General features: G+C 31.9%; 1 protein-coding gene and 2 long non-coding RNA genes across 7 annotated transcripts in view; 1 reads left to right on the plus strand and 2 right to left on the minus strand.

The window, feature by feature from the left end:
- Nucleotides 1–3,965: 3,965 nt before the first annotated feature.
- The window catches only part of LOC127738477 (uncharacterized), a 34,034-nt gene continuing 10,440 nt past the window's right edge, over nucleotides 3,966–27,559 (minus strand). For all 3 annotated transcript variants that reach the window (XM_052249749.1, XM_052249751.1, XM_052249750.1), the window contains exons 3-5: nucleotides 24,742–24,888; nucleotides 23,788–24,030; nucleotides 3,966–4,037 (exon numbers count right to left, since the gene is read on the minus strand). In XM_052249749.1, coding sequence (XP_052105709.1) covers nucleotides 4,012–4,037; nucleotides 23,788–24,030; nucleotides 24,742–24,888 — 416 coding nt within the window. In that variant the 3' untranslated portion in view covers nucleotides 3,966–4,011. The remainder of the gene's footprint in view (nucleotides 4,038–23,787; nucleotides 24,031–24,741; nucleotides 24,889–27,559) is intronic.
- Nucleotides 4,966–16,544, minus strand: LOC127738480 (uncharacterized). 3 transcript variants are annotated; one of them, XR_008000056.1, is made up of 4 exons: nucleotides 16,398–16,544; nucleotides 12,809–12,933; nucleotides 6,726–6,813; nucleotides 4,966–5,757 (listed from the first exon to the last, which is right to left on the minus strand). It is a non-coding gene; the product is annotated as an uncharacterized LOC127738480 (long non-coding RNA). The 3 variants fall into 3 exon arrangements; XR_008000054.1 differs by lacking the exon at nucleotides 16,398–16,544 and having other exon boundaries at nucleotides 12,809–12,987; XR_008000055.1 differs by lacking the exons at nucleotides 12,809–12,933; nucleotides 16,398–16,544 and adding an exon at nucleotides 10,672–10,965.
- On the plus strand, nucleotides 18,050–22,716 carry LOC127738479 (uncharacterized). The gene is made up of 3 exons (XR_008000053.1): nucleotides 18,050–18,091; nucleotides 21,441–21,546; nucleotides 22,076–22,716. It is a non-coding gene; the product is annotated as an uncharacterized LOC127738479 (long non-coding RNA).

The following is a 27,559-nucleotide window of genomic DNA, read 5'->3' on the forward strand; positions in this document are numbered from 1 at the left end:
TATGATTGCCAATGAGACAACTCTCCACAAGAGACCAAATGACACAGAAATTAACAGCTATTGGTCACCGTACGGCCTTCAACAATGAACAAAGCCCATACCGCCTAGTCAGCTATAAAAGGCACCGAAATCACAAATGTAAAACAATTCAAACTAAGGTTTTTCTACCTCAGACAGAGTTGGCATTTGCCAGGTCTGACACAATCATTTAAAATGTTTGTTTTTTTATCTTCAACGCCTTGATTTAAATGTGGTATAGACCAACATCTTTGTATAAGGTTTTCTTTCTGTAATATTCTTAACTTAAAATTCACAGAAACATATGAGAAGCACTCACCGAAAAAAATCATTGATTGAAAGGACGTCATTCATTTATCCGAAAGAGATATTAAAGGAGTTTGCTGGATGTTTTTCCTCTTGTCTGAAAGAAGATTTTGTATAAATCTTGTTTCGTAAGATTCAATGACAAATTGGTTATTATTGGAGAACAATGAATATCCGATGGAGTACCAACGTTCAATTCGAATACATATCCATCAGACAAGCTCAACAATCATTCTATACCCAGCATTTTGATTGTTTTTAACAAAGCAATTGTTTCCTCGACCTTGAAAAAAAAACCTAGTACCGCCGTTTATCATTCTTTTAGGATGAGAATATGTACGCACTCTTTCAATTTGGAATAGGTTAAAACCTGTTGAAAATACCAGGCTTATAATGTATTGCGTTTCGTCTACACAAGATTCATCAGTGGCGCTCGAAGTAGGAAAGCAAAATTTAAGATGAAGTTGAAGAGAATTGCATGCTGAATTAAACTTCATAAACATCGGGTCAAATTCGGTTAATGCCATCTATGAATGGGGATAGAGAAACCTAGCCGTTTCGAAAAAAAAAAATGTACAAACAGAAAATTACCATATCAATGATATTTCATGTCAACACAAAGGACTGACTACATGGCTGGTGAAACCTTTGTGGACTATAAAATTGGCATAGACCTAGAGGTTGTATAAACTCACCAAAGACAACAATACTAAGGAGTTTATAATTTTTTATACCAGAAGCGCATTACATCTACATTAGACTCAGCAGTGATTTTTGAATAAAAAAAGTTGGAAGGCTAAATCAAACATGAAGTTGAAGAGCATTACAAGCCGAAAAGTTGTGCCAATACAGCTTAACCAATCTATGCTTGTAGAAAAAAATCCTTAGTGTTTCGAAAAATACTAATATTTATAAATAGAAAATTTACAGAAAATACCATGTCAAAGATAATTAATGTCTACACAAAGTGCTGACTACCGGACTGGTGATAACATCGGGGACGAAACGTCCACCAGCAGTGGTGTAGAGAAGTCGGACGTTGTTGACATTGTGTGCAAAACTTTAAGCGACAGTGTTTCTTACATTCAGACAGATCTTGAATTGATCAAAATCCTCATTTGATGGAAGTCACTGGTGTAGGATGAGCTGAGGATACACCCTCCCGCCAATAAAATAGATAATTATTGCAATGTCAACGTTTTTCTACGGGAAACATCTTGAATCATTGGAATAATATAAAATAAGAAGTGCAAATGCCATTTGGTACATACAAATTTCTGACAGTTTCATTGAAATGTAGACGCTGGTTTCAGCAGGAGTGAATTGCAGACAGACAGATGGTCGAATACTCTGGCATAACGACGGTTTTACAAACGCCACACTTGCTTTTTTTAAGCGAGTATGTAATAAAACGAGTAACTTCGTATAAAAGAAAACAAGAAACTTAAAACAATTTTTTTAGATATACAGACATATGTTGTTTATTTTTTTATTTGAAAAGCATAGAACATCTGAAAAATATAGATAAAATATCAATTTGACACAATCTATTTGCTATACAGTAATATTTTTTATACTGAAATATACAATATAACGTATCAACATTAAACATCAACAATATGAAATTATGATATATAAAAAGCTGATGAAGTTATAAGCCAACATTTCTGCTTAATGAAATGATACGATTTCGACAAGTTACTGGTCTGTTTTACGCCTCTTTGCAACCTGATGAAGAAATGGATCTTCCTTAGTTTAAGAGGATACCTAAATCAAACGAGTGTCATTACAAATACTCTATGTTGTTGAACCCGTCATTTTCTCCCTGTTTCTGCTTTTGAAATTGAAAACAAATTATTCTATCATCTATTAAAACTGGGAATCAAAGTTACTGTGAAACTTGCTACTTTGGGGTGGAGTGATTTAGATTTGGAAAATTTCAAAAGATCTTCTAAGTACAGTACCACACTCAATATTCATCTTCTCATGCAACAGTATACCAACAATTTACCTCTGTTCTTCACACAATTATTCTTTACACTGGACTGAAAAGTCATGTTAACAAAATGAATTCAACTTAGTTTACAAAGAATGGTAGATATGAATAAAAATAGTTTGTTCAAGAAATAAACAAATATAATTGTGTAAACAAAAGAAATCCACTTAGATTCTGGCATACGTTCTTTGGAACTGGCAATATTTCCATGCTGGAGTATTTGACAGATAATATTTACTAAAATGGACATTTTCGTGAAAATCAACTGCGTTTCCTTCAAATACTTAAGTTCGTTTGAAGCATCTTTCATTTAAAGTGTTCTCAATAAACGTTAATAAAAAAATCAGTCTTATTCACGTCTTCCTATGTACTTTCTTTTCCACTGAATAATTCCGTGTTAAGTGATAATTTAGATTTTAAAATCTCGTTGAGTTTGAAGGAAACGATATCCAAACAAATATAGGGTTGTTACGTTACTACACCGACCTTTACAGTGAAGTATCGATTAGACAAAGATACCATTACAGGTATAGTTGAGTTTATTCCGATATTTAGTAATATTATTAATCGAATATTTTTAAGGATTTGTGATTCGTTAAAATTTGATCACATGTACTTTTGTATTTACTCAGTTTGCACGCAAATACTGTTGTGTTTAGCTTTTCGTAGGTCAAAAACAGCATATTGCACAGGGCATACAGCATGTTACTAAAAATACATTCTAGAAATCCCCAATTTTACATTGTTCATGCAATAGTTGTTGATTAATAATATAACAATTGTAGCCTTTGGTTGAGGTCAATACGATGTTATATCGACCTAGAGAAGCATATCGACCTCGGACTTCGTCCTCAGTCAATATGCTTCTCTTAGGTCGATATAACTTCGTATTGACCTCATTCAAAGGCTATAATTGTATAGGGTAAGTGTGGCTGATGCTTTTATTTTCCAAGTATTTTGTGGAACATCGTCTAGTTCTGTCTTTTCGTATTTCCATTCTTTTAAGAATTGTACTGTCTGTTTTTATTTTATCAGGGATTTTATTGCAATTTGTAAATCTCGAATTTCCCTTTTCATAACACACGGATGATTTTCTTTAAATAAAAAAATAATTTGCATATCCAGTTCCACTGTGTATCATCACCACCGGATCTACGTACCCTTGACCTGGTTCTCTGTTCATTGTCTAAGAAAAACTACATTACTGTACATATATACCAACATAGCTATACGCTGGTATTTGTACAGTAATGTTGTTTTTCTTAGGCAATGAACAGAGAACCAGGCCAAGGGTACCTATATCCGGTGGTGATGATACACAATGAGTTCCTAGTATCGTATTTACTACACGGAAAGTATCCTGAAAAAACAAGCATTAGTGATTAATGTCGGTATGTGGTAAAGTGTGACGTGATCTAACTTAATTGAACAGACTATGTTGAACAATGAAGAAAACCAGTTAAGCAAATCAGTGATAACGACAAACTCGTCTGTAATGAGTTGATGCTTTTCAAAAAATGAAGCATAAACATTGAGACATGGGATACATGTATGAAATGAGAGCTAAAATATATGAAAGAATATCACATTAGTGTCTACACAATTTAATAATCCTCATCTGAAGGTCATTTGTTTTTACATTTGTATCAAATTACTGGTTTTCGGTCAGATACTGCCGGTTTCAAGAGACATCATTGGATCAGCATCTTTTCAAATTCTGTAAAAGCAATAGAACAATTAATTAAAATGCACGAATGAGTAAGACAATGACCTCTTTCAAATAAATTATTAGAATTGCTTAATGCTGTTTAATTTTTTGTTTGTGGCAAGTAAAACGTTCGATATTGCAATCTGTTAGAGTCTAGTCAGCAGCAGTAAATTTTTTTTTATGTTCTGTTGGTGCGAAAAAAGTAAGAATAATCTCAGATGCTCTAGAAGGTCACGCAGATCCTGTTCCAGATAATAGACGTGTCGTGTTGCTTCTAACAGTCTCCGGGACAAGTTTGCACTTCCGCTGAGTGCAAAAGTTGTCACCTTAATTTTTGGAGTTAAGTCAAAATGAAGTTGATAACTTGGTTGGTATTGGTTCCCTGATATTTGTCCTAAAAATTTTTGGCTCTAGCACCACTGTTGAAAAAGTTATGCCCCTTTTTTCAACAATTTCCTCAGAGGAAAAGTAGTTTTCCTCAAGGGAAATCAAATTTCCCTAAAGGAAAAAGATTTTTCCTTAAGGGAAATTGTATTTTCCTTAAGGGAAAAAGATTTCCCTTAGGGAATTTGCTGCATTAATATTTCCTCTGAGGAAATTTGCGTCTTCAAATTTTCCTTTGAGGAAATTCTATTTCCTCTGAGGAAATTTGCAGCTTCAAATTTTCCTTTGAGGAAATACTTTTTCCTGTGAGGAAATTTTGTCAACTGCAATTTCCTTTGAGGAAATTTTTAACAAACACTTTTCCTTGAGGGAAAATTCAATACCACAAATTTCCTCTAAGGAAAACATTATTCTCCAAATTTCCTCAAAGGAAATTTCTGTACATCAACTTTCCCTGTAGGAAATGGTTTCCCCTATTTTTACTCATTGTAAATTTCTTCACTATACAAACAGTATGAACATAATGTTTACAAGACTTAATAAATGATAAAAATGATATTTAAAACTTTAATAAATTTTTGCCTCAAAATTATCATGACATACAAAAACAATACAGTGAGTCTGACTGTTTAGGTCAAGGTATTGTACATACTTTATATGACTTTAACTTTGATTTATTAAATATTTTTTGTAGCAAAGTATTCTGTTTTCTTTGTTATTGTTTCAATTGTATACATTAATAAGCAACCAATTTGAATGTCATACCATTTGTGGTGTTCTTAAGAATGCGTTCATATTTGCAAATTAAATAATAAAATAAACACTTTTCTTGTAAATTTTAATTTTCCTCTGTTTCAGCTGCTGTGTCATGTGTGTACAGTTATTCAATCCACTACGTAAAAGTTCAATGCATAAATTATTCCATTCACTAAACAATTTCCTTCAATTCTTAGAGAAAACATTAGTTTTTGCAATTTGTTCTTCGAAGATCTTCTTCAGTATATTTGATATGAGGTAACGATGAAATGAGTGGATAAAGCTGGTGTTCCTTTCAACAACAAAATACTATTTTTTTCTTCATTTCTCCCTTCTTTCGACAAATATATATAATATGTTGTTGCATTTACATGTATACAATTGTGAATTTCTGCATCTATGATAGAACTCCATTTTGTTTATAGCCATTATCATGTGATTATGATGAAATTTCCTATTTCTTTTTTGCAGGCAAGCACACATTCCATTTCACATTAATCCAATTAGCGCACCATGCAGATACATATCAACTTTCAGTGTCCTCTTCAGTATTGACCTATTGATCATGAAAACCAAGATGTCTGATCACCTATAAATACACAAAATAAACAAATAAAATGTTATAAATGGAGAGAGAAACAGCAATAAAAAAACTTATTTTGTCATGTTAATGAACATTTTAAGAATATTTCCTTTCTTACTTGTGAGTTCTCTCAATTCCGTGCTTTTTGTCTATGGGTTTTTATATTTGTTGATTTTGTGCATTTTATCAATCTTTTGAGTTGAGGCAATTGCAACGGTTATTTTACAGTTTGTTCTTTATATGTTGAGCTGTTAAACCACTGTCCAAAGTTAAGGTAGGGTTGAGTGCTCACAAACCTGATTTTTTTATTACATGTATTAGTTTTTATTGATTTTTAACTAGCTGTCAGTAACTGTGAGTACTAACAGATCTTTGTGTCTTTTCGATTAAGGGAAAGGTATAAATTTCCTGCTCAGTTCGGACTGTTTATTTTCTTGCAGGAAATCTACCAGTATGTCATTTCTTTTCTTATTGACAATCATGCCACATCTTCTTATTTTTATATAACCTTGCCATATTCTGATTGTGCCTGTCCCAAGTTCGGAGCCTGTAGTTTATTCTGACACTAAAATTTAGTGGTTGTTGTTGTTTCATTTCTGTCATATTTATTTTTTTTAATTTGTTTTTTTATAAACTAGGCAACTAGTTCTACAGTTGGGATTATTTCAATTTTTCATCTGAGGGCCTTTTATTATGACTACTTTGACAATAGGGCATGGATTTTCTCATTATTGAAGGCCGTCCCTGGCCTATAATTGCTTTCTTAGAGCCATGATCAATAGTTTTCATATTTAATATACCACATCTTTTTTATTATTATAATAATCATGATAATCATCTTTCGAGGGCAATAATTTTTATAAAAGAGGCCTTATGAGTCTTATCGAGCATCACTGATGAGTGTTTTGTAGACGAAACGTGCGTCTGGCGTAAATACAAAATTTAATCCTGGTATCTATGATGAGTTTACTTACCATTTAGGATTTGTTGACTTCTGCAAATTTTAAATTGCCTTTCATTTCTGCTGTTTATAATTTCTCTGTATCTTCTATAGTTCTTGTCCTACACATAAAAAGAGTAAAAATTATTATTTAATGACATCTTGCATCAATAATCATTTTGCTGTTTAATGTATATATCAATGCGTGTTTAATTAAAAGCTGTACCATGAGTGCTTGATAAGCTTGTTGTCCTTTTAGCTTGGGTTTATGCTTTAAATGAATTTTAATGATCAACTACATTAATCATTATAGAAAAACTGTGAGCACTGCGCAACTAAGACCCCCCCCCCCCCCCCCCTAAAAAAAAAAACTACAGGCTCTTAAGAGCCTGTGTCGCTCACCTGACTCTATTTGGGTTTTTTGAAATCATCTAAGATAAAAATCATAACACATACTTTAATAATGATTGAGGCCATATTTGGTTTAATATTGTCGTACTTCGCTTGCGGCCATCTTGGATGATGGATCGGCTACAGAGTAACAACACTTGGTCAACACCTTATAAGGAACATTCATGCTATGTTTGGTTTCATTCCATTCAGTGATTCTCTAAAAGAAGACATTTGTATGTATTTCCTATAGGGTCCTATCTTAAACTAAGTCCCCCGCTGCCGACCATCTTGGATCAAGTAACAACTCTTGGTCAGCACCTCATAAGGAACATTCATGCCAAGTTTAATTCCATTCCATTCAGTGGTTCTCTAGAAGAAGTTCAAAATATAAAAAGTTAACAACGGCGACGGACGACGACAGACGACAAGTAATGAGAAAAGCTCACTTGGCCTTTCGAGCCAGGTGAGCTAAAAAAGGACATGCACACAGTGGTATACATTGAAACAAAACATGAAAATAATTTGGCTCCATTTAGGGATATTGCAAGTGTATATAAGTTTAAGGCCGTGATTTTTGAACAAATACAATTCTAAAACCTTCCAAAGTGTGAAAATGGACAATTTTATACAATTTTCCAACAACTAAAATTCCATAACTCTGCATCTTATATAAAAATAAATAGGGGATGATACTCCGGCTTGCATATCATATAAAGTTATAAAGGAAGATTACTAAGAACGGTAAAATTTATTCTACTTAAATTTGAACTTGATCTGATTTTGTGGTAAAAAGTATTGCGTTAAAGTTTAATAAAATTTGGTTGAGGCAAACTTAATTTAGAGGACGGAAACGAAAAATTCATCATTTTTTCCATTTGTAAAGGACATAACTCTAGAACAGTAAAAGTGACACCACCAAAATTCAAACTGTTTTTTGTGGTAATAAGCATTGTGTGCAAATTTCATAACATTTGGTTGAGGCAAACTAAAGTTAAAGTTAGAGAGCGGGAAACCAAAAATTCAGCAATTTTTCCATTTGTAAAGGGGCATAACTCTAAAACGGTAACACTGACACCACCACACTTGATCTGAGTATTGTGGTAATAAGCTTTTGTAAAAGTTTTATAACATTTGGTTGAGGCAAACTTAATTAGAGAACAAAAACCAATGACTTTGGGACAGACGGTCAAGGGCTGACCCACTAAGGGTCATAAAAATGAAAAGGGAGTTTATGTCAATATATAAAATCAATTCACCAAAGTTTCATAACAATTGGTGAAAGCATTCTTGAGACTATCCAAAGTCCCAATATACAACAAAAACTTAAATCAGAATTTTTTAAAAATTGAAAGGGAAATTATCATGATTATCAGTCAGGGATATAACCCTATAGGGTTATTACAGAAAATAACTTGCATGTGTTATTACAGATACTTTCATGAGTTGTCTACTCTTAAATCCTTAAATTTTCTAAATCTGTAATAACATATGTTTGTTATTTGTAAAATAAATCATAAATATTTTGATTTTCAGTAGGCTCTAGGGAACTCTGGAAACTTTGCGCAGAAACTAAATGCATAGCCTTGATAACTAATTTTTGAATTAAATTAATACATTTTTCATTAACCATGGCAAATCAATGAACGGGGCTTTTAAGGGATAAACTTAACTGTAATAACAAGGCTTATGTTGTACTGTTACACCACTGTCCCAGGTTAGGGGGAGGGTTGGGATCCCGTTAACATGTTTAACCCCGCCTCATTCTGTATGTATGTGCCTGTCCCAAGTCAGGAGCCTGTAATTCAGTGGTTGTCGTTTGTTTATGTGTTACATATTTGTTTTTCGTTCATTTTTTGTACATAAATAAGGCTGTTAGTTTTCTCGTTTGAATGGTTTTACATTGTCATTTTGAGGCCTTTTATAGCTGACTGTGCGGTATGGGCTTTGCTCATTGTTGAAGGCCGTACGGTGACCTATAGTTGTTAATTTCTGTGTCATTTGGTCTCTTGTGGGGAGTTGTCTCATTGGCAATCATACCACATCTTCTTTTTTATATTAGTTATTAAAGGCATTTAACTTGTTATATAAGACACTTGGGAATTACTGGGAAGCTTGCGCAGAACCTCATTACATGCTCTGATCATTATTTCTTACAATAAATTAAAATACATTGTAATTAAGCATGATGAATGTCTGAGCAAATGCTTAGGAATGATGTAGAGGAGCTGTAATAACACCCGTTAGTTATTATAGGCATATTTTTTTCAGTAATAACATAGGTGTACTATGCATGATTGGCGAGCTATGAACTGTTATATCTTTCTATAGTTAAGTATACATAAAGACAATAGTAATATCAATAGAACCTGTGTACATTTTAAGAAAACTAATGATGTATATTGTCCCTTTGAAACATGTAACATGCATATGTTATCACAGTTCTTTGATTTTTTAGTCCACAATAACAAATGTATGTTATTTTTCTGTAATAACCCTATACATGCTATAGAGTTATATCCTTGACTGATTATGTTAATTGGCAATATTAGTAAATGCATGCAATAATTTCTGAAATTTACAGTATATAGGCTTTTAACCCCACCATATGTTTGCACCTGTCCCAAGTCAGGAGCCACAGTGTCATTTGTCAGTTGTATGATTTTTAATTTTAGTTTCTTTTATATATTTCGGAGTTTAGTATGACGTCCATTATCACTGAACTAGTATACATTTTTGTTTAGGAGCCAGCTGAAGCACGCCTCAGGTTGTGGGATTTTCTCGCTGCATTGAAGTCCCATTGGTGATCTTTGACTGTTATCTGCTCTTTGGGCGGGTTGTTGTCTCTCTGACACATTCCCCATTTCTATTTTCAATTTTATTTTAAATTCTATTATAAATGTTAGGCTTCTTGTTTTTTTTGTTTTACATTTGTCATTTCGAGACCTTTTATTATATTTACAGCTTTCTATATGCATAGGTGCTTGAGGACAGGATCCTGTTTTGAGCCCCCCCACCATAGTCCCTCCCCCTTCTTATCATAAATCTTAGATTTTTCAATATATGTCACTTAGTTGTGCCATATATATACTAATATACCATATTTTTACTCTTAATATGCATGTTTACTATCAACGTGAATCTCGACTCCTGTCCTCAAGCACCTATGTCCATATGGTGTGAATTTTGCTCATTGTTGATGGTCGAACGGTTATCTATAGCTCAGCGAAGCAACATCACAACTGTTTCCAAGTTTGTGAAGTCAGAGGACTATATTCATCTTTCCGACTTTCGGATCATTTGTTGATTTTTCATGAATATGTGCTATTCCAATATGAAATAGCTATATCATATTAAAAAAAACTTTCAACTAGGATACTCATTTGGGGAACTAATGATTTGTTGGGTTTTCCCTAGTCCAAATAAATATGACGTCTGGCAAGGCTATTTTAATTTTTTTTTCTGGGACGCCTAAATAGCCTTGCAAGACGTCATTTTCCCCATCATCGACATCGTCCTGTGGAAGAAACGAGTTTGGCGCATTAACAAAAAGATCATGTCCGTAGTGACAAGTTAGTGTGCTTGCTTACCAATATTTGAATTTTATGAGCCTTCTTTTTGAATATTTTCTTCATTTTTTGGTACAAATTATACTGATGTAGAGTGCTGTTGTTGTGCTGTTTATTTTTTACAAAAGCGATCAAGTAATGCAGGGGAAGGACACTTACTTAAAAGACCAAAAATGAGCCGCAACTAATAGGTACATAAATATTTTACTATGCAGTCAGTATCCCGATATACATGTATATACTCTTAGACTCATTTCACAGCGTACAAGTGAAAATACTCGTTAGTCATGAACATTTTAGATCACTTTAAATTTAGATTTTATAACTCAAATTACGAAAGATGATAATTTGTCAAATGAGCCCCTGTCACCAGGTGCTGCATTTTTTAGCACCCGTCAAAAACAGTTAAAAATGCAGGGATCTGACAGAGCTTTCAAGAGCTATTTCTGTTACTGTGAGTTTATTATATATTTATCACAAAAAGCTAATGCTAATTTCTTTTCTTTTAATATGAAGCCCCCCCCCCCCCCCCAAAAAAAAACCCTCCTCCAGCTTATCTGATTAATTCACGATCACTCTGAGCAGAGACATATATACTGTGTATATATGTCTCTGCTCTGAGTAAAGAAAGTAAGTCACAATTGCTTTTATCAGGTATTTTAAATTCTGGTTGATAGTTGTCTCATCACCAATCATACTACATCTCCTTATTTTTTTTTACAATAAAGCTATATTTATATGCGGTATAGTGATGAATGTGTAATAATGCAGCAGTCTTGTAAATAATTGTTAAAATACAGCACAAAAGATGCATAATATATCAAACTCGAGTCAACGCCATGTTAAAAACTAAAAACAACAACAACAAAAAACCCCGACCAAATGACAAATAGTCTATAAAAACAAACTATAGCATACCAAAATATATAAGTTGTAAAGACTTGCATGCAACTAGGCCTATATATACAGTAGCTCTATGTTCTTATAGATCTCATAACATTACGATTAAAAGTTAGATTATGTGTGTGTAAGTTTATTAGAAAATTCAACGAGACACGTCCTAATCAGTTAAAATCCAAAATAACAATTTACAAATTCAGATCTACTGCCTGTCGTATATTGCTTACATGATTGTATATTAGCGAACGAATAGATATGTTTGGTACGGGATGGCGGCTTCGAAGCGGAGACAAAAAGACCAAGATAGATGAAAGTGTAGAATTTTGTTGTTGAGAATTTTTTTTTAAAGAACTAGATTCGTATCTCAGAATTTGAATATAGCATCTCGTTTTCTTTAGATAAATTGTTAGCTATTACTGGCTATAATAAGTACCCCCTTATAAATATTCGCAAAACATGAAGTTAATGATCAATGAATATGAAAACACTTAATAAAGTATAAATATTGGTAAACGGACAGCAAGTCATAGGACTATTATAGTTCGAATAAATTAGTTTACAATAACTGTTGAAAGGTTATGAGAGAAAAATCTGGATGAATTTATTTTTATTAGAATGATTTATTTTACAGTAAAGGCTTCATATTTTTAATCAGTTATTTGTAAAAGAAAGGTGACATGTTTAACACCATGGATCCAGTAAATTAACAAACTACTGTGATGGATTTTTCTTTACAATCATTGATCATTATGAATATTTAAGAATAACTTTTGTTTACAAATTCGTTTAAATAAATAATGGTTCAAGAAAAAACTTTTTGAAAATTAGTCTGTTAGTTTCCAAAGAAAAAAATATCTTAAAAACTGAACTGTGAGTTTTCAATCGTTACGTTTTGTTATACTTTTTAGTGTTATCTCAGCAAAGACAAATTTGGTGATAAAAATCGATTTGTTGGTCTTTCGTAAAATTAAAAAAAAACATACGCCATAATGTAATCTTATAAAAAAAAGTGGGGGGGCGATTGGAAGAAATTCAATATTGATCCTTCAAGGGACAAGTGAACGTGGGAGATATTCATTCCCTACTGTAAAATATTGAGTTTTTGGTTGATTAATGTCGGGTGTGTCTGGCGTACCGAATAATATATGATAGGTACATGTAGGTCTTGTAATTGAGACCGCCCGAGATACGGTCGGAAAATTTCGACTGCCTATGAAAAAGGAGGGACAGAAAATTGGCCTAATACCAGGCTACTTACAGTCCACTCGAAGAGTTGTTGCAAGAATTCAACGTCCCCATTCGGACGTGGCTGAGCACAGCCCACTGGACGTTCCACTTTCATTACTGCTAAGGTTTTCACATGATTGCCGGTCAGAAGAAGACCTGAAACGACGCTATTTCTATAGTTACTCTAGTTCGCTAACGAATTCGCTTCTTGTTCCATTGAATAGATAGGAAAGAGTTATCTAATATATATTTGATGTTGCGCACGATGTTGGTACTACTTAGCGTTTCACGACGTTCCTCAAAATAAGGCGATTTCGACGATTTCAAAGAAAGTTTCAGGCGTTCAAGCATATTATTGATGATGTCAATTTACTGTTGTGAATTTGGTAACCGATTTCGGTTTGTCTGAAAAAATGCATAAATTTACAAATAAAACTCAAAGTGGTCGTATAGATATTTTTTTAATGAAATTCATTTACAGGAGTTGTCAGTCTTTCCAGACCATAATAGATAATTTTCCTTTCGGCAGCAGTTCGCATTAATGAATCCGATACAATAATGTCCAAATTTACACAGATTTATTTTTAATATAAATTAGATTTTGAATTCATATTTTCCTATTTTTTGCATATTTATTCCTTTTGTTGCATTTCTTCCCGTTTCCGTTTCCTTTCTATATTTTATCATTTCCCGATGCTTTCTTTATCGCAAAATATTTAGGAAGTTAAACATTCGGGACTCATGTTTTAAATTTTCTCATTCCCGTATTTTTGTGGCATATCCTTTGTTTGTTATAATAGCCAGCAATGGGTTTTCTCTATTTTATTTTATTAACAAAAAAAATATACATGTTACTTTTGACGATTTAAAACTTGCAGATAGACAATGTTCCTTATATAAAACAAATATGCTATAAAAAAAACCCCTAAGACCCCGATATTTTTTTTATATCGACCTCATTTGGTCAACATTTGAATTTAAACTTAAACTATTCCTTTCTCATACATTGGTTGTATTGTAATTTATACATGTATTTTTATTTTCATTCGAATTAAACTGGAAACAAATAATTACGATATAAAATTAAAAACCAGAGCATGACATCAATTACGTTTTGCGAACGTTGGGACAAAACGGCTATACTTTTTGAAACGATCTAAAAACCTTATTGCCTAACGAATAAATATTAAACACTATATTGTTTAAGAAGAAAAACAGAAAAACCTTTACCGCCAAGTTTTTTTTTTATGATCTAACTATGCTTATTTGATAGACAGCTGGTTAAAACCTCAATTTTAAAGAAAATACAGCGTTTTTTTCTTTGGGACAAGATGGCTATACTTTTTGAAGTCATTGCAATAGAAACTATACGCATGGTTTCCGGCAAAAAAATATCATGAACCAGGAGAAAAGTAAAAAAACTTTCAAAATATAATAAATATTTTTTCTCTCAGCTTTTTCAATTTCACGGTATAAATGTGCAAACCCGAAATATACTTACTTTGCATACGGTTGGACATTTTTCAGACCGTTTACAAAAAAAACATTTTCCGGATTACGGTTTCAGTGATATTGATTTTGCTTTAACACGCGAATAATATAACAATAGCAATATTATTGTGAAGTTTTACGATGATCAGAGAAAAAATACCGTAGGAGAGAAACGGAACTTTGATCTTTTGCACACAAAATGAAACGTTGGACATTACGTTTTTGCGTAAAAATGGGATAATTAAGTGTTATAATTCCTGGTATTTTAGATTTCGGTTCCTTTTTTTCTTTAATTTCAAGTCTAATGGAATGAATTCAATCAGAAATCACTATATTTTTATCGAACTGACCAGTCTTCGTATTTATTTTTATGCTAATCTATAGCAAAATGGAATTGGTACCAACATCGTGCGCAACGTCATATATATATATATGTATATATTTTTTCTTGAACTACTATAAATAAAGTAGTTCATTTTAAAATGTATTGTTTAAAGGTTAAGAAAACAATAAGTTAAAGTGGCTTGTACATACATGACTTCATGGCTAATACCAAAAAGGTATAGCCAATTTCCCGTCAGTTATTTTTTTTATTTTTGGTTCACATGTTCAAATTTAATAAATTGATGAATTTAATAATTTATTGATATCCTAAATCCTTGTTAATATATTTACTTCGGTAGAAAAGAAAGTTAATCTTCTCATCTGGACTTTAATCTGTATATCTATTACCTATTTTGGGATTGAAAAAAATATCTTTAAAAAATGCGGTTTCGAGCCTATTTCTTCATTTTAATTTGTTTACACGTTCAGCAATAACTGATACAAATATGATATATTACCAATGATAAGGCCATATATTTGAAGCTGTTCAAAATTTTGTACATTATAGGTACGTGTATCAGATCGGACATTTTTTTTTAATTGTTCTATATAAATAATCTTACTATAAGTTATCTCAGGTCTAAACAAAATGTTGCTATGAGTGTTCTAATGAGTTTTGTTTGATAATTTTTTGTTTAATTCAGTTAAAAGTTTGTTTTTTTTTTACACGAGAAGGTCTGCTAAAAAGTTTATGATGATCTCTTTTTTTTCAGCATAACAAACGGATACTCTTTAATGTACACTAGGTGGACTTTCCTCGGTTCCGATGAAGGCAGTGCACGTCTTTCATTTAAAAGATTAAATCGTAGTTTTGCAACAGACGGCGGCACATCGGGCATTGACTTACCATTTTATAATTTGTAACAATTATGATTTACCATATATTTATGAGTTATAACAAAATTATTTTTTGTACATCTTTATTTAAGATGATCGAGATTTGAGAATGATATGAAAATAATAAAATATATATTACAAAAAAAAAGTTTATCTCAGGTCTAGTTATCTAGTATGAAATATATCCACTGGAAATAAGCCCTTTAAAACACAAATCTCCGTTTACTCATTGCGAAGTTTATTTGCTAGTGTTTTTTTAATGATTTTATTATATTATCTTTTTTGTGAAATTTTTTGAGTGGTTGAACATGAAATGGACACCGATGCTACTATGACCGGACTATTTGGACTGTGCAGTGTGAAAATAGTTTTAAACAACATTTTATTTATTCAATTGTTTTAATGTATATTTAGGTTTTGCATTTATTTTATTATTCTGAACTTTGTCGTAAATTTAGGCATAAGTGTTTTACACGGATTATGTGTCATAATCTTGGACAAAGGACTTAAATTCATTTAATTTAATTATTTATTCTCTGTAACAGTATAGACAATAATTTACTTATACGTGTCGGACATTAATTACTCTTCTAAACTATTGTTATTTCTATTTGGCATTCGTAATCATCTTAATCCTTTAATTGCTTGTGCTTATATATATTGTTATTGTTTGTATGTTACTTTACATTTTGGTTTGGAGTTGTTGTTCGGTCTTGCCGGACTGCTAAAATAAAAGTTTAAGGAGCGAAATATTCCTTCTTGATTTTCATTTAGCCGGAACGCCATTTACCCAGGTTATACTACAAAGAAAATTTGTTTAATGTCATCTGTTGCAATATATACTAAGTATTACACGTGGACAGGATGTTCCTCAGAAAATTAAGGTATTCAAAATAAGTTATACACACCCCAAGGGTACACGCCACTGTTATATGGAAAATTACTGGGTGGCCAGTAAACTGGTAATCAGCCATGCAACTAATCAGTTGACTGACCATGCCACTACAATTTAAAAAGTTTGTCGTTAGATCAAAATGAAATATTTATTTTAATTTAAAATTGAAGAACTATAAGGATATATCGTAATTATGAAGGGAAATAATTCAACAAAATCGGATTATTTCCCAAAAGATTATATTTTTTAAAAACAATTTCCGGGGAAAATAGAAAACTGAATATATAAAGGGTCCCATCAAGGAAAATCCTTGGTCTCATGAAATGGATCTCACACAGACATGCATAATTAAAATTTATACATTTATTGATTCTATGATTTCTTGAGAAATCAGGAGCGAAATATAACAAATATTTAGTTTTGATATTAATTTAAATTTACCTTTCCTCGCTATAATTCATTTGACATAACATTGAGGGATTTAAGGGTTTGTCCGTACAACGTGTTTGTCATTAGTATTTCACATAACTTATTGTTTTCACGCTTCGCCCCGGAGCTCATTATTCAGACTGTTTAAGACAAGGTGATGAAAATAACGTGCAAGGCACTTTTTCCGATTATCGTGAAGTGCACTCTCCCCCCTCTTCAAGAAGAATGCAGGACAGAAAGTCACAGGACAAAAAGTCACGGACGAAAAGTCACAGGACAAAAAGTCACAATTCAGTTTTGAGATTATTTTTCTCTGAACAAGAAAACACTAATTTTAAAAATAAATTTTTGATTTTTTCTTGAACTATAATATATGAAGCAACATTGTAATAAAATTTATTCAATAAATATCAATGATGATCAAATAATTGTTATATGATAACAAATGTCAAGGTGGTTTGGCATTTAAATGGCTGCATGGTTCCAAAAAATATATCATTTGCATGATTAAAATTTAATAATTTTTCATTTATCAAGGCTAATGAACAATTTCCTAAACTTAAACATGAATAAATGTAAAAAAAAGAAATTATTTGAAGATCTTTCTCTTATATATTCAAACAATTGTCAACAAATTATTTGAGACTTTTTGTCCTGTGACTTTTTGTCCTATCCAATTTGTGACTTTATGTCCTGTGACTTTTTGTCCTGTGACTTTCTGTCCGTTTACCTTCAAGAATTGTATATTTATAAATCCTCGTCCTTTTTAAAATTACCACACTCTTTGTGATTACCGTTATGCTATTATGCTAACAGTAACCCGGGACTTGATCATGTAATATCAGGGGCGATACCAGCCAGGATAAAGGGGGTCCAAATATATGTCTCCATTAAATGCATTGATCGTTCACCAAAAGAGGAGTTAAACCCCCGGATCCCATCCTCCTTCGATCCGCCACTGATTGTGAATATAAATATAATTGTTACTTATTAGTCATAGACTAGTACTAGCTCCGAGCACCTGTTTTGGGATATATACAGCTAATTAACCGTAAATAACTGCGAGATAATGAATAACAAGTTGATTCTCTGCTAATTAATGTAACCTGCAATTCACCCTGATTCATTTGTGAGACCACCGACACTAATAATATTACCTCAAAGTTAGCAGGTTAGAGGTTCTCCGTTACTGGGAACTTCATATCCGATCCGATCAATTTATTGGTTCCTTTCCCCCTGTTATTAATGATCCTTTTGCAGTGACGATGACAATCATAGGTATACTCATTACTGTTGATTTTGCACGATAACATACATGTCATGTCAACTCACTTCTACTTCCTACGGCGTCAGAGAGAGAAAAAAAAGCCTTGCAATGCGTCATTATTATTTGGACTACTTCCATATCACTTTTAAAAAAAAACAAACAATAATTTATTTCACTGACTGAGATATTGGGCTGACGAGACATTTCAGCATATGAAATCTTAACTGTTATTCCAAGTACATAGTTATCATCCATTGATTTTCATTTTTTACAAAAAGATTCCTTAGTGTGGACCATGTATTACTTCAAAATTTATTTATTTATATTTTTTATGCATAAAAAGTAAACTTAATTGTACAATGAAGTAGGGGGATGAAATTATTTTATTTTAGTTTAAGAATCACTCATACTTCTTGTATGATGTCACCTTAGCCTACAAATTACCAAAAAGAAACACATTTTTATTTCCTCTAGCTTATGCATTGTTATGTGTATGCCTTTTCATATACATGTAAAAAAAAAATGTGTTACTGCCTATATTGACCTTTAATGTTATTCAGTTTTGCATGGCCTAATGGGACCTTGTTCTACTCATGTGGTATGCTATAAGCAGATAAGTAACTTTCTTTCCTTTTGAAATACAAATATCTTTATAAATATACATGAAGAATTTTTATATTAGCCTCCCCCCCCCCCCCCCCCCCCCCTTAATTTGAAATCTTTATTTTCAGGCATAGGCTCATATAAATTCGACTTTTGAAGAATTGAAATAAATCTGATACAGCAAATGAGTATTCAGCTGCTTTACATTAAAATACATCATGTACATACATGTGACATACACAATTATATATAAATAGTTATAAAGACATTTAAAAAGCAGTTTTTTGCAATATTTAAATTATGTAGGCCCAAATCTTGATAGTTAAACGTTAAACATTAAATGGCAAAAAATTAACACCCAAAGTTCAAATATAAGAATGAACTTATAGTCTTTAATGTATATATGCTATTGCCACGAAACTAGGTAAACTGTCTTATAATTCCCTAATCTTAGTTCATGCCAAGTTTGATTAAAATTAGTATTTCTACTCTGACTACATGCTCTATTAGGTCTATAGTGTGGATAGTGTATAACTTGCAAATTATTTTCATACTCCTTCCAAATTACATTGGAAAAAATGTGGCAATTTTTTTAGGTTAAGGATGTTCGCTCCTCTTGATTTTGAATTTTTACCAGATATTCGGAATCCTCTGGATTTATCCATGCAGTGCCATTAAAAAATTTTGCCCGCAAATCCCTACTTTTCTCTTCATATTTTTATTACATAGTTTAAAAAGCCATATTTGAAAATCTTGTAAAATCCTTGTTATTTTTCCATAGCTTTTGAAAGAAAAAGGTGCCAGTGTTAAGTGTATGAAAAGTCTAGAGAGAATCACTTCCCGCCAAATTTTTAATGGCTTATATCTTAAAAACAAGCACATGGACCCTTCATTTTTCTGTTTTTTTAGTTCCTTTATTCATATACTTTCAATTTATAACAGTCTTTTAAAAAGCTTGTTATTTTGAAACAGAGTAGCGAACATCCTTAAGTAGTGATTTGGTAATGTATAGTTTGAAAAGGTCAAATATTAGTATGTCTGAAGTTGTCAATCTAAATTATAGACCCTTTAAACATAAAATTGTCAGTTTTTGGCTTATATCTCAAACACTAAAGCATTTAGAGCAAATCTTATGTGAGGTAAAATTGTTCATTATTTCAAGTTCTATCAGTCATTAAATTTTCAGATGAATCTAACAATCCATTGTTGGGTTGCTGCCACTAGATTGGTAATTTTAAGGAAACTTTGCAGTATTTATAGGACCGCAAAAAAATTTTGCGGTCAAAATATTGGTATGACGTTGGCGTCGTCGTCGTCGTCCAAAGACACATTGGTTTTCGCACTCTAACTTTAGTTTAAGTGAATGGATCTCTATGAAATTTTACCATAAGGTTCAATACCACAAAAGGAAGGTTGGGATTGATTTTGGGAGTTATGGTACCAACAGTTAAGGAATAAGGGGCCAAAAATAAGCATTTTTGTAACTTCCAGACATAACTTGTGTGTTAGTGTATGGATCACTCTGACATTGTACCACAAGGTTCCATATCACAAAGGGAATGCTGGGATTGATTTTGGGGGTAATTGCCTCAAAATTTTAGGAATTGGGGGCCAAAAAAGGGGCAAAAAACAAGCATTTTTCTAGTTTCATGACAATAACTTGTGTGTAAGTGTATGGATCTTTCTGAAATTGTACTACAAGGTTTTATATCACAAAGGGAAAGCTGGAATTGATTTTGGGGGTAATTGCCCACAATGTTTAGGAATAAGGGGCCAAAAATAAGCATTTTTCTAGTTTCCAAACAATAACTTGTGTTCAAGTGTATGGATCTCTCTGAAATTGTACTGCAAGGTACCATACCACAAAGGGAAGGCTGGGATTGATTTTGGGGGCAATTGCCTCAAAATTTTAGGAATTAGGGGCAAAAAGGGACAAAAACAAGCATTTTTCTAGTTTTAGGACAATAACTTGTGTGTAAGTGTATGGATCTTTATGAAATTGTACTACTCGGTTCCATATCACAAAGGGAAAGCTGGGATTGAGTTTGGGGGTAATTGCCCTAAACGTTTAGGAATTTGGGGCCAAAAAACAAGCATTTTTCTAGTTTCCAGACAATAACTTGTGTTCAAGTGTATGGATCTCTCTAAAATTGTACAGCAAGGTACCATACCACATAGGGAAGGCTGGGATTGAGTTTGGGGGTGATGAATCATAAGGGGGTTCAAAACATTTTGGGGGGGATTTTTTTTCCTTTTTTTCCTTTTGTTTTCTTTAAAATTTGGTTATTTCTGAATGATTTATATATAAAAGCAAATAATAATGATATGGTTTGAATAGGTAAATTAGAAATTTTTAAGTTCTTAGATCCCATTCATTTTGTGAGCCTCTTGTTTTAATTGCTTCTGTAAGTAATATGTTAATTTGAAATTTTGACGACAGACACATACAGATTATACCATAAACAATATTTCAGAGTTTAATGTTGTCAAGCACACACATCATAGAAGAATAGTTAATCACGTCATTGTTGTCCATTGAAAAATTAGTATGAACACAATGAAAATGTACGGGAATGTTTGTTTGTTAAACTATTGACTGTGGTTATGTCTTTGAAACTGTTGACTGGCAAATAGTCTGTGAAATGAAATAGCACAAATATTTCATTCCTTTTTTATATATCATGGTATATAGAAAAACACATACTGATGTACAATAATAGTTATAGTCATTAAATTATAGTTTTTACCTTTTTTAAGTTTAGGGCAAGAAATATAGAAGATAAAGAAAAATATAAACAATTACAACTGTACAGTAGAAATGATCGGCAAAACAACATAAACAGAAGACAACAAGGCCTAAATGGTAAGACCACTTCTATATAATAAAAGTGATTGCCCTTGAATGATGACTATTATAAAAATAAGAAGATGTGGTATGTGAGTTATCTATCCACCAGAGTTCAAAGAAGTGGATGAAAGCAATTAAAAACCAATGACGGCCTTCGATAATGAGAAAACCCATACCTTATTAGTCAGCCAATAAAGACCCCAACATGAAAAGATTTAAACAATCCAAATTAGTTCAAAGCCAATAACAATTAATAAAAAAATCATGTCTGTGAGCACTCCACCTAACCATAATCTAGGACAGTGGTTCAAATAGCACAAACTGTAAAAACTGTTGCAAGTGGCTCAACTCATTATCACTGCAAGGCACTAAAACGACTGATATTAAGTCGTGGACACAAAGCACTGAAATAACAGAACTCATAATCATGATTAGTACGAATTTCAAATTTAAGTTTCTCAAAATGTTCATATTAAACATGATAAAATAAGCTTATTTCATATTGCTGTTTTTTTTCTCAATTTATTTTTTTGTGTATTTATAGGTGAGACTTCTTGGTTTTCATGATCATCAACAGGTCAATACAGAAGAGTACTTTTCTACATTGTGTGCTAATTGGATTAATGTGAAATGAAATGTGTGCTTACCTGGAAAAAGAAAATAGGAAATTTCTACAAAATGGCTGTAAACAAAATGGAGTACAATCATAGATGCACAAGAACACAATTGTGTAATTGCAACAACCTACATATTCACTGAAGGATTATGGAGAAATGTAGAAAAAATAGTATTTTGTTGTCGAAATAAACACCTGCTTTATCCATTCATGTACATAGCTCTGTCATATCAAATATACAGAGGAAGACGTTTGAAGAACAAATTGCAAACATGTATTCTTTACCAATTGAAGGAAGATGTCTGGTGGATGTAATTATTTATTCACTGAACTGTTATGTAGGGGATTGAATAATTGTACGCAGCAGCCTAAACAGAAGAAAAGTTAAATTAACATGAAAAGTGGTTATTTTATTTAATCTGCAAATATGAGCACAATATTAATAACATCACAAATAGTATGATATTCATAGCGTTTTGCTTGTTATTGTATTGTCTCAAACAGCTAGCCTATTGTTTTTGTATGTCATGTTACTCATCAGTGAACATTTTATTAAAGTTTTAATTATCTTTTGTATCAATTATTCAGTCTCAGAAAAATTATATTCATACTGTTTTTACTGTTTTGAAATTTTCATAGAGGAAAATTGAATAACAGAAATTTCCATAGAGGAAATTTGGAGAACAATGTTTTCCTTAGAGGAAATTTGTGGTCTTGAATTTTCCCTCAAGGAAAAGTGTCTGTCAAAAATTTCCTCACAGGAAATAGCTGTTGACAAAATTTCCTCACAGGAAAAAGTATTTCCTCAAAGGAAAATTTGAAGCCGCAAATTTCCTCACAGGAAAAAGTATTTCCTCAAAGGAAAATTTGAAGCCTCAAATTTCCTCGGAGGAAATAGAATTTCCTCAAAGGAAAATTTGAAGCCGCAAATTTCCTCACAGGAAATAGAATTTCCTCAAAGGAAATATTAATGCAGCAAATTCCCTAAGGGAAATCTTTTTCCTTTGAGGAAAATACAATTTCCCTTGAGGAAAAATCTTTTTCCTTTAGGGAAATTTGATTTCCCTTGAGGAAAACTACTTTTCCTCTGAGGAAATTGTTGAAAAAAGGGGCATAACTTTTTCAACAGTGGTGCTAGAGCCAAATTTTTTTAGGACAAATATCAGGGAACCAATACCAACCAAGTTATCAACTTCATTTTGACTTAACTCCAAAAATTAAGGTGACAACTTTTGCACTCAGCGGAAGTGCAAACTTGTCCCGGAGACTGTTTTCTGTTTAGTAAACATTCGGTGCAAAGTCTCATTTGGTGATGCCCCAATCGAAGAAAAGAAGACGAGTTTGTGGCTTTTAAAGATAATTGTAACATATCAGTGATTATTTGTGATATTCCATAATGGTGAACCAACTCATAATGACGTCTGGAAAACTTTCGAAGAGATAATTTTACACTTTATCACTAGGGCACGCTCAACTGATTCAAAAGTTTGGAAAATAGGACACCGAAAACATATTTACTAAAAATCGACCAGCTTATACAGGACTATCCTAATTAAAGTGGTGAATTGAAAGGAAAGAAAAAAAATGCATTCAATTCAAACATTTCAGATATTTAATTTGTTTGGTAGTTAAAGTACTACCTGAAAATTGAATTAAACCGTCATGATTCTCGTCATAATCTCGTAAAATCTCTTCAACATCTGTAGACGATAATCTCGGTCCTAACTGGGCTAAAACTTCAACCAGTTCTTCTCTGTTTAAATAACCATCTTTATTGCTATCAAATTTATCGAACAATTTCCTGCTTTCTGGGTCTTCATCTTCATTTTGTTTTCGCTTGACAGTCATAACAACCATTTCCTCGAATGTGACCTTCCCATCACCTTGAAATTTAAAAGTACAAATGTATGAAATCGAAAACTATGAAAGTCTTTAATAACACTTTCCAGATAATCACCAGCTAACTTTTTTTTAAATCATACAACATTGTTGAAAGTTAGAAGTAATTGACCAAAACATCTATTATTAAATGAATTTTACCAAATAATAATTCTTAATTCTAAATTCATATAATTAGTGCGGAGGAATGCATGTTATTTTTTAAGTAAATACATTGTTTGATTCTACCATAAAAATTAATTTGTTACAGAACGGAAAAAAGTTCATTGTATCGAAAATTAGTTTAAAAAACTCATTAATTATAAGAAAAGGTTATCCCGCTTTTTTTTTATTGAAAAATAGTTTTTTTTTTATGAAACACTTGAATTGTTTGTTCCTAGAAAGAAAAAATAACACCACAACAGATGCATGGTAGATACCCAATTATCTAAAATACAATAAAGAATTGACGGTTAAAATATTCAACACTGGGAGGAGGTTATTTGAAAACAATATTGTAGTTAGTTTTTTTTTGTTTTACTTTTGTACTAACAATTGTATTTTAGACTTAGTAGGGTGCCATCTTGCATAATATTTTTCCTTGTTTCTTTTTCTAATACATTTTTTTTTATTATTATGGGGGATAAATGAAAGAATTAGACACTTTCTTGTAATGTTTCTAGTAAAATGAACATTCAAATTGTAGCGCCACCTACCATTTATATCGTATTCCTTCAGCAAGTTTTGGACTTCCTCTTCAGTTGGAATGCTGTTACCCATACGTCTGAGAGCTTTATCAAAGTCATCTGCGGTAATGTATCCTTTCTTGTCTCTGTCAAAGAACTTAAAAGCGTCTCTATAATCTAAAAAAAAATATTTATAGACAATTTACCTCTGTTATATAATAAAATGTATATATGTTTTTTATTATTTTTTAATTCATTTGGTTTTTTTGGTTTTTTTTTTTTTAGCATTCTCTTATATTTTATTTTTACTTTCATAAATCAGCAAAATATGATAAGAGTATCCCCGAGATAATTTGCTTTTTGAATATTTGAAGGACAACAAAGCATGATAACCCTGATGTACATACATATACGTGAGGTATCTTTTGTGTGTTTCACTCTTGCAGTGGTTCCCCGGTAAATAAACGTAGAACCTGTGAAATTGTGTAATACAGAACATTACCAGATAGGTCCCCATTTGAAGTTCGACAACATAGTATCATTTTAACATTGATAAAACAATTATTAAAACGATAATAGCGCACCATCGAGATATTGGAAAATCCAAAAATAGAAACGAGCAATGTTAACGATTTGTTGATGTTATCATCAGTGATTCAGTATTTTTGTGTAAAGGTTCCGTTTTAAAGTAACTATCTACAAAACTTTTAGCTCGTTCTCGATTAAGATTATTATAGACATGGTTATGAAATGTGTATTGTTAAAAGTTTGTTTATTTTCTAATATTCTTTTTTAAAATTATTTATCTTGTGTGCCTTCACCTATGATTACTTATATCATGTTGTGTCGACAGACTGTATACCCCCGCTTTAATCAATATCGAAATTTTGGACGAAAAGAGATTAATTGCATATAGTATACAATGTGTGAGTGCCAGGTTCTTATTTAACTCAAAAAGAGAGGGGTATTAAGGTGGTAAAAGAATTTTCCCTAATCTAGAGCTGAGCAGTAGGAAATTTAGTTCACACCTGGGTCTCGGTGTGTTTTACTTATAGATTAAAAGGTGTTAGTATAAGCTGGATATAAATGTAAAGACATGATTTTCTCAAAAGCTACGATCTTTAATTGATATTTATCAATTTTGTTTGAATATATGTACTTTATTCGAAGTATATTTTTATAAAAGTTTATTAAAACATTTTCCAGAGATTGATTTGTTTATATTTCTCAAACAAATTGATCTATTGTACTGTTAGATATATTTGGTAATCCCTGTTTATTTTTTAATGTATTACACAAAAAGAAAGATAACAAAACACACCCATCTTTGTGGTTTCGCCAAAAAGGACTTTTAAATGATAGTCATCACTTATGTAAAAAAAGCCTCTCGTATGACTGAAAAACATCGGGTTATTTTTCGGTATATTCTACAGCGTCGCAATAACTTGTAAAACCAAAGAAGATGAAAACCACTTTCTCCTCTTATGTCAAAATAATTGTATTTTCCCGCGTTTCGTTTAAGTACAGCGGGAAAATATTATATTGACGGTACGGGTCGTATGAATATATAATAGGGTCACTTATAGTGACCAATGGGTGTACTTTCTGGTAATAAAGCATAGGGTCACTTTCTAGCTGTCGTGCAACGAGTGAACACTCAACTTAGATTTTTGATGTATATACGATGATATTTTTTATGATTGCATTTTGATTTGCCAATACACACATTTTAAGGTGTAGGTCAGAGCGCCTGACCATGGAGACGGGATTATGCACTTGGCATCGACTGGCATCGGTTTCTAGAGCTTTTTGATCGATGATCGTTTTTTATCTCTAGTTGTTCCTGGCCTGAAGGGGTGTATTTAGTCAAAGTTGGTTTGGTTTGGTTGTATTTAAGATAATATATACATAGGAATTGCATGATTTTGAATTATGTATGCATTGCAATAATAATATTTGTGAATATTTATAATACAATCTGGTGTCCATCGAGCATGACGGGCTGTCGGTAAATTAAGATTATGTTTGCGTTGTTTATATTTGGCACGAGTATGTAGTTAATACTAAAATATTACGTATTAAACTTTTTAATGACATCGCAATAGATAATCCTCTTTTTTTGCTTATCTTTCTGATTCTGAAAAACTAGTAGTCCTGCTAAATCCTCCTAATATGAACCAAGTGAATTTATAAAACAGTCTTTAGAGCTGAGGACAGGGACTAGTTATTTTTACTTGTATATCTATCTATATATGTATTCAAATCAGTTTATTTTTTGTTTTTGTTATTATTTGTATTTGTCACAAGTATAATGTTTTACTTGTACTATAAAGAATTATTATATTTATTTAATTATTATTTATTAAAATAACCGTGAGCTCTCAGTCATAACATGTCCCGCCGATCAATTACATTGTAAAAACTGAGACAATATTCACACATGTATAGCGGCATTATGTTATAAAACATAATTCAATATTTTTCTTGTTTTATCGCCATTGGCTTAGAATTAATGGTTATTCCATGTTTAAGAGACGTTTAAAAATAAGATTACATGATCTTTTAAATCCCGATTGTTAAAATGATGTTGTAATGGGATTTACTTAGTAAGCGACTGGGTCTTATATGACAGTTTTATGCTTGAAATGAATGAGAATATAACCTTAGAAAAATGTGTATTGATAAGTAAGACTGTGTCTTTCATTCATATAAAAGTGAAAGTATATAATAAAATCATAAAATAAAAAGATTGTAATAAAATAGGAAAAAATCGGAATGGCTTATGTCTCGATAATATGTTAAAACAAGCACAAGAAGTGCTAACATAATTATACTACTAGTATTACAG

This window comes from Mytilus californianus, unplaced genomic scaffold (assembly GCF_021869535.1).
Source record: "Mytilus californianus isolate M0D057914Y unplaced genomic scaffold, xbMytCali1.0.p SCAF_4, whole genome shotgun sequence".
Lineage (NCBI taxonomy): Eukaryota > Metazoa > Mollusca > Bivalvia > Mytilida > Mytilidae > Mytilus > Mytilus californianus.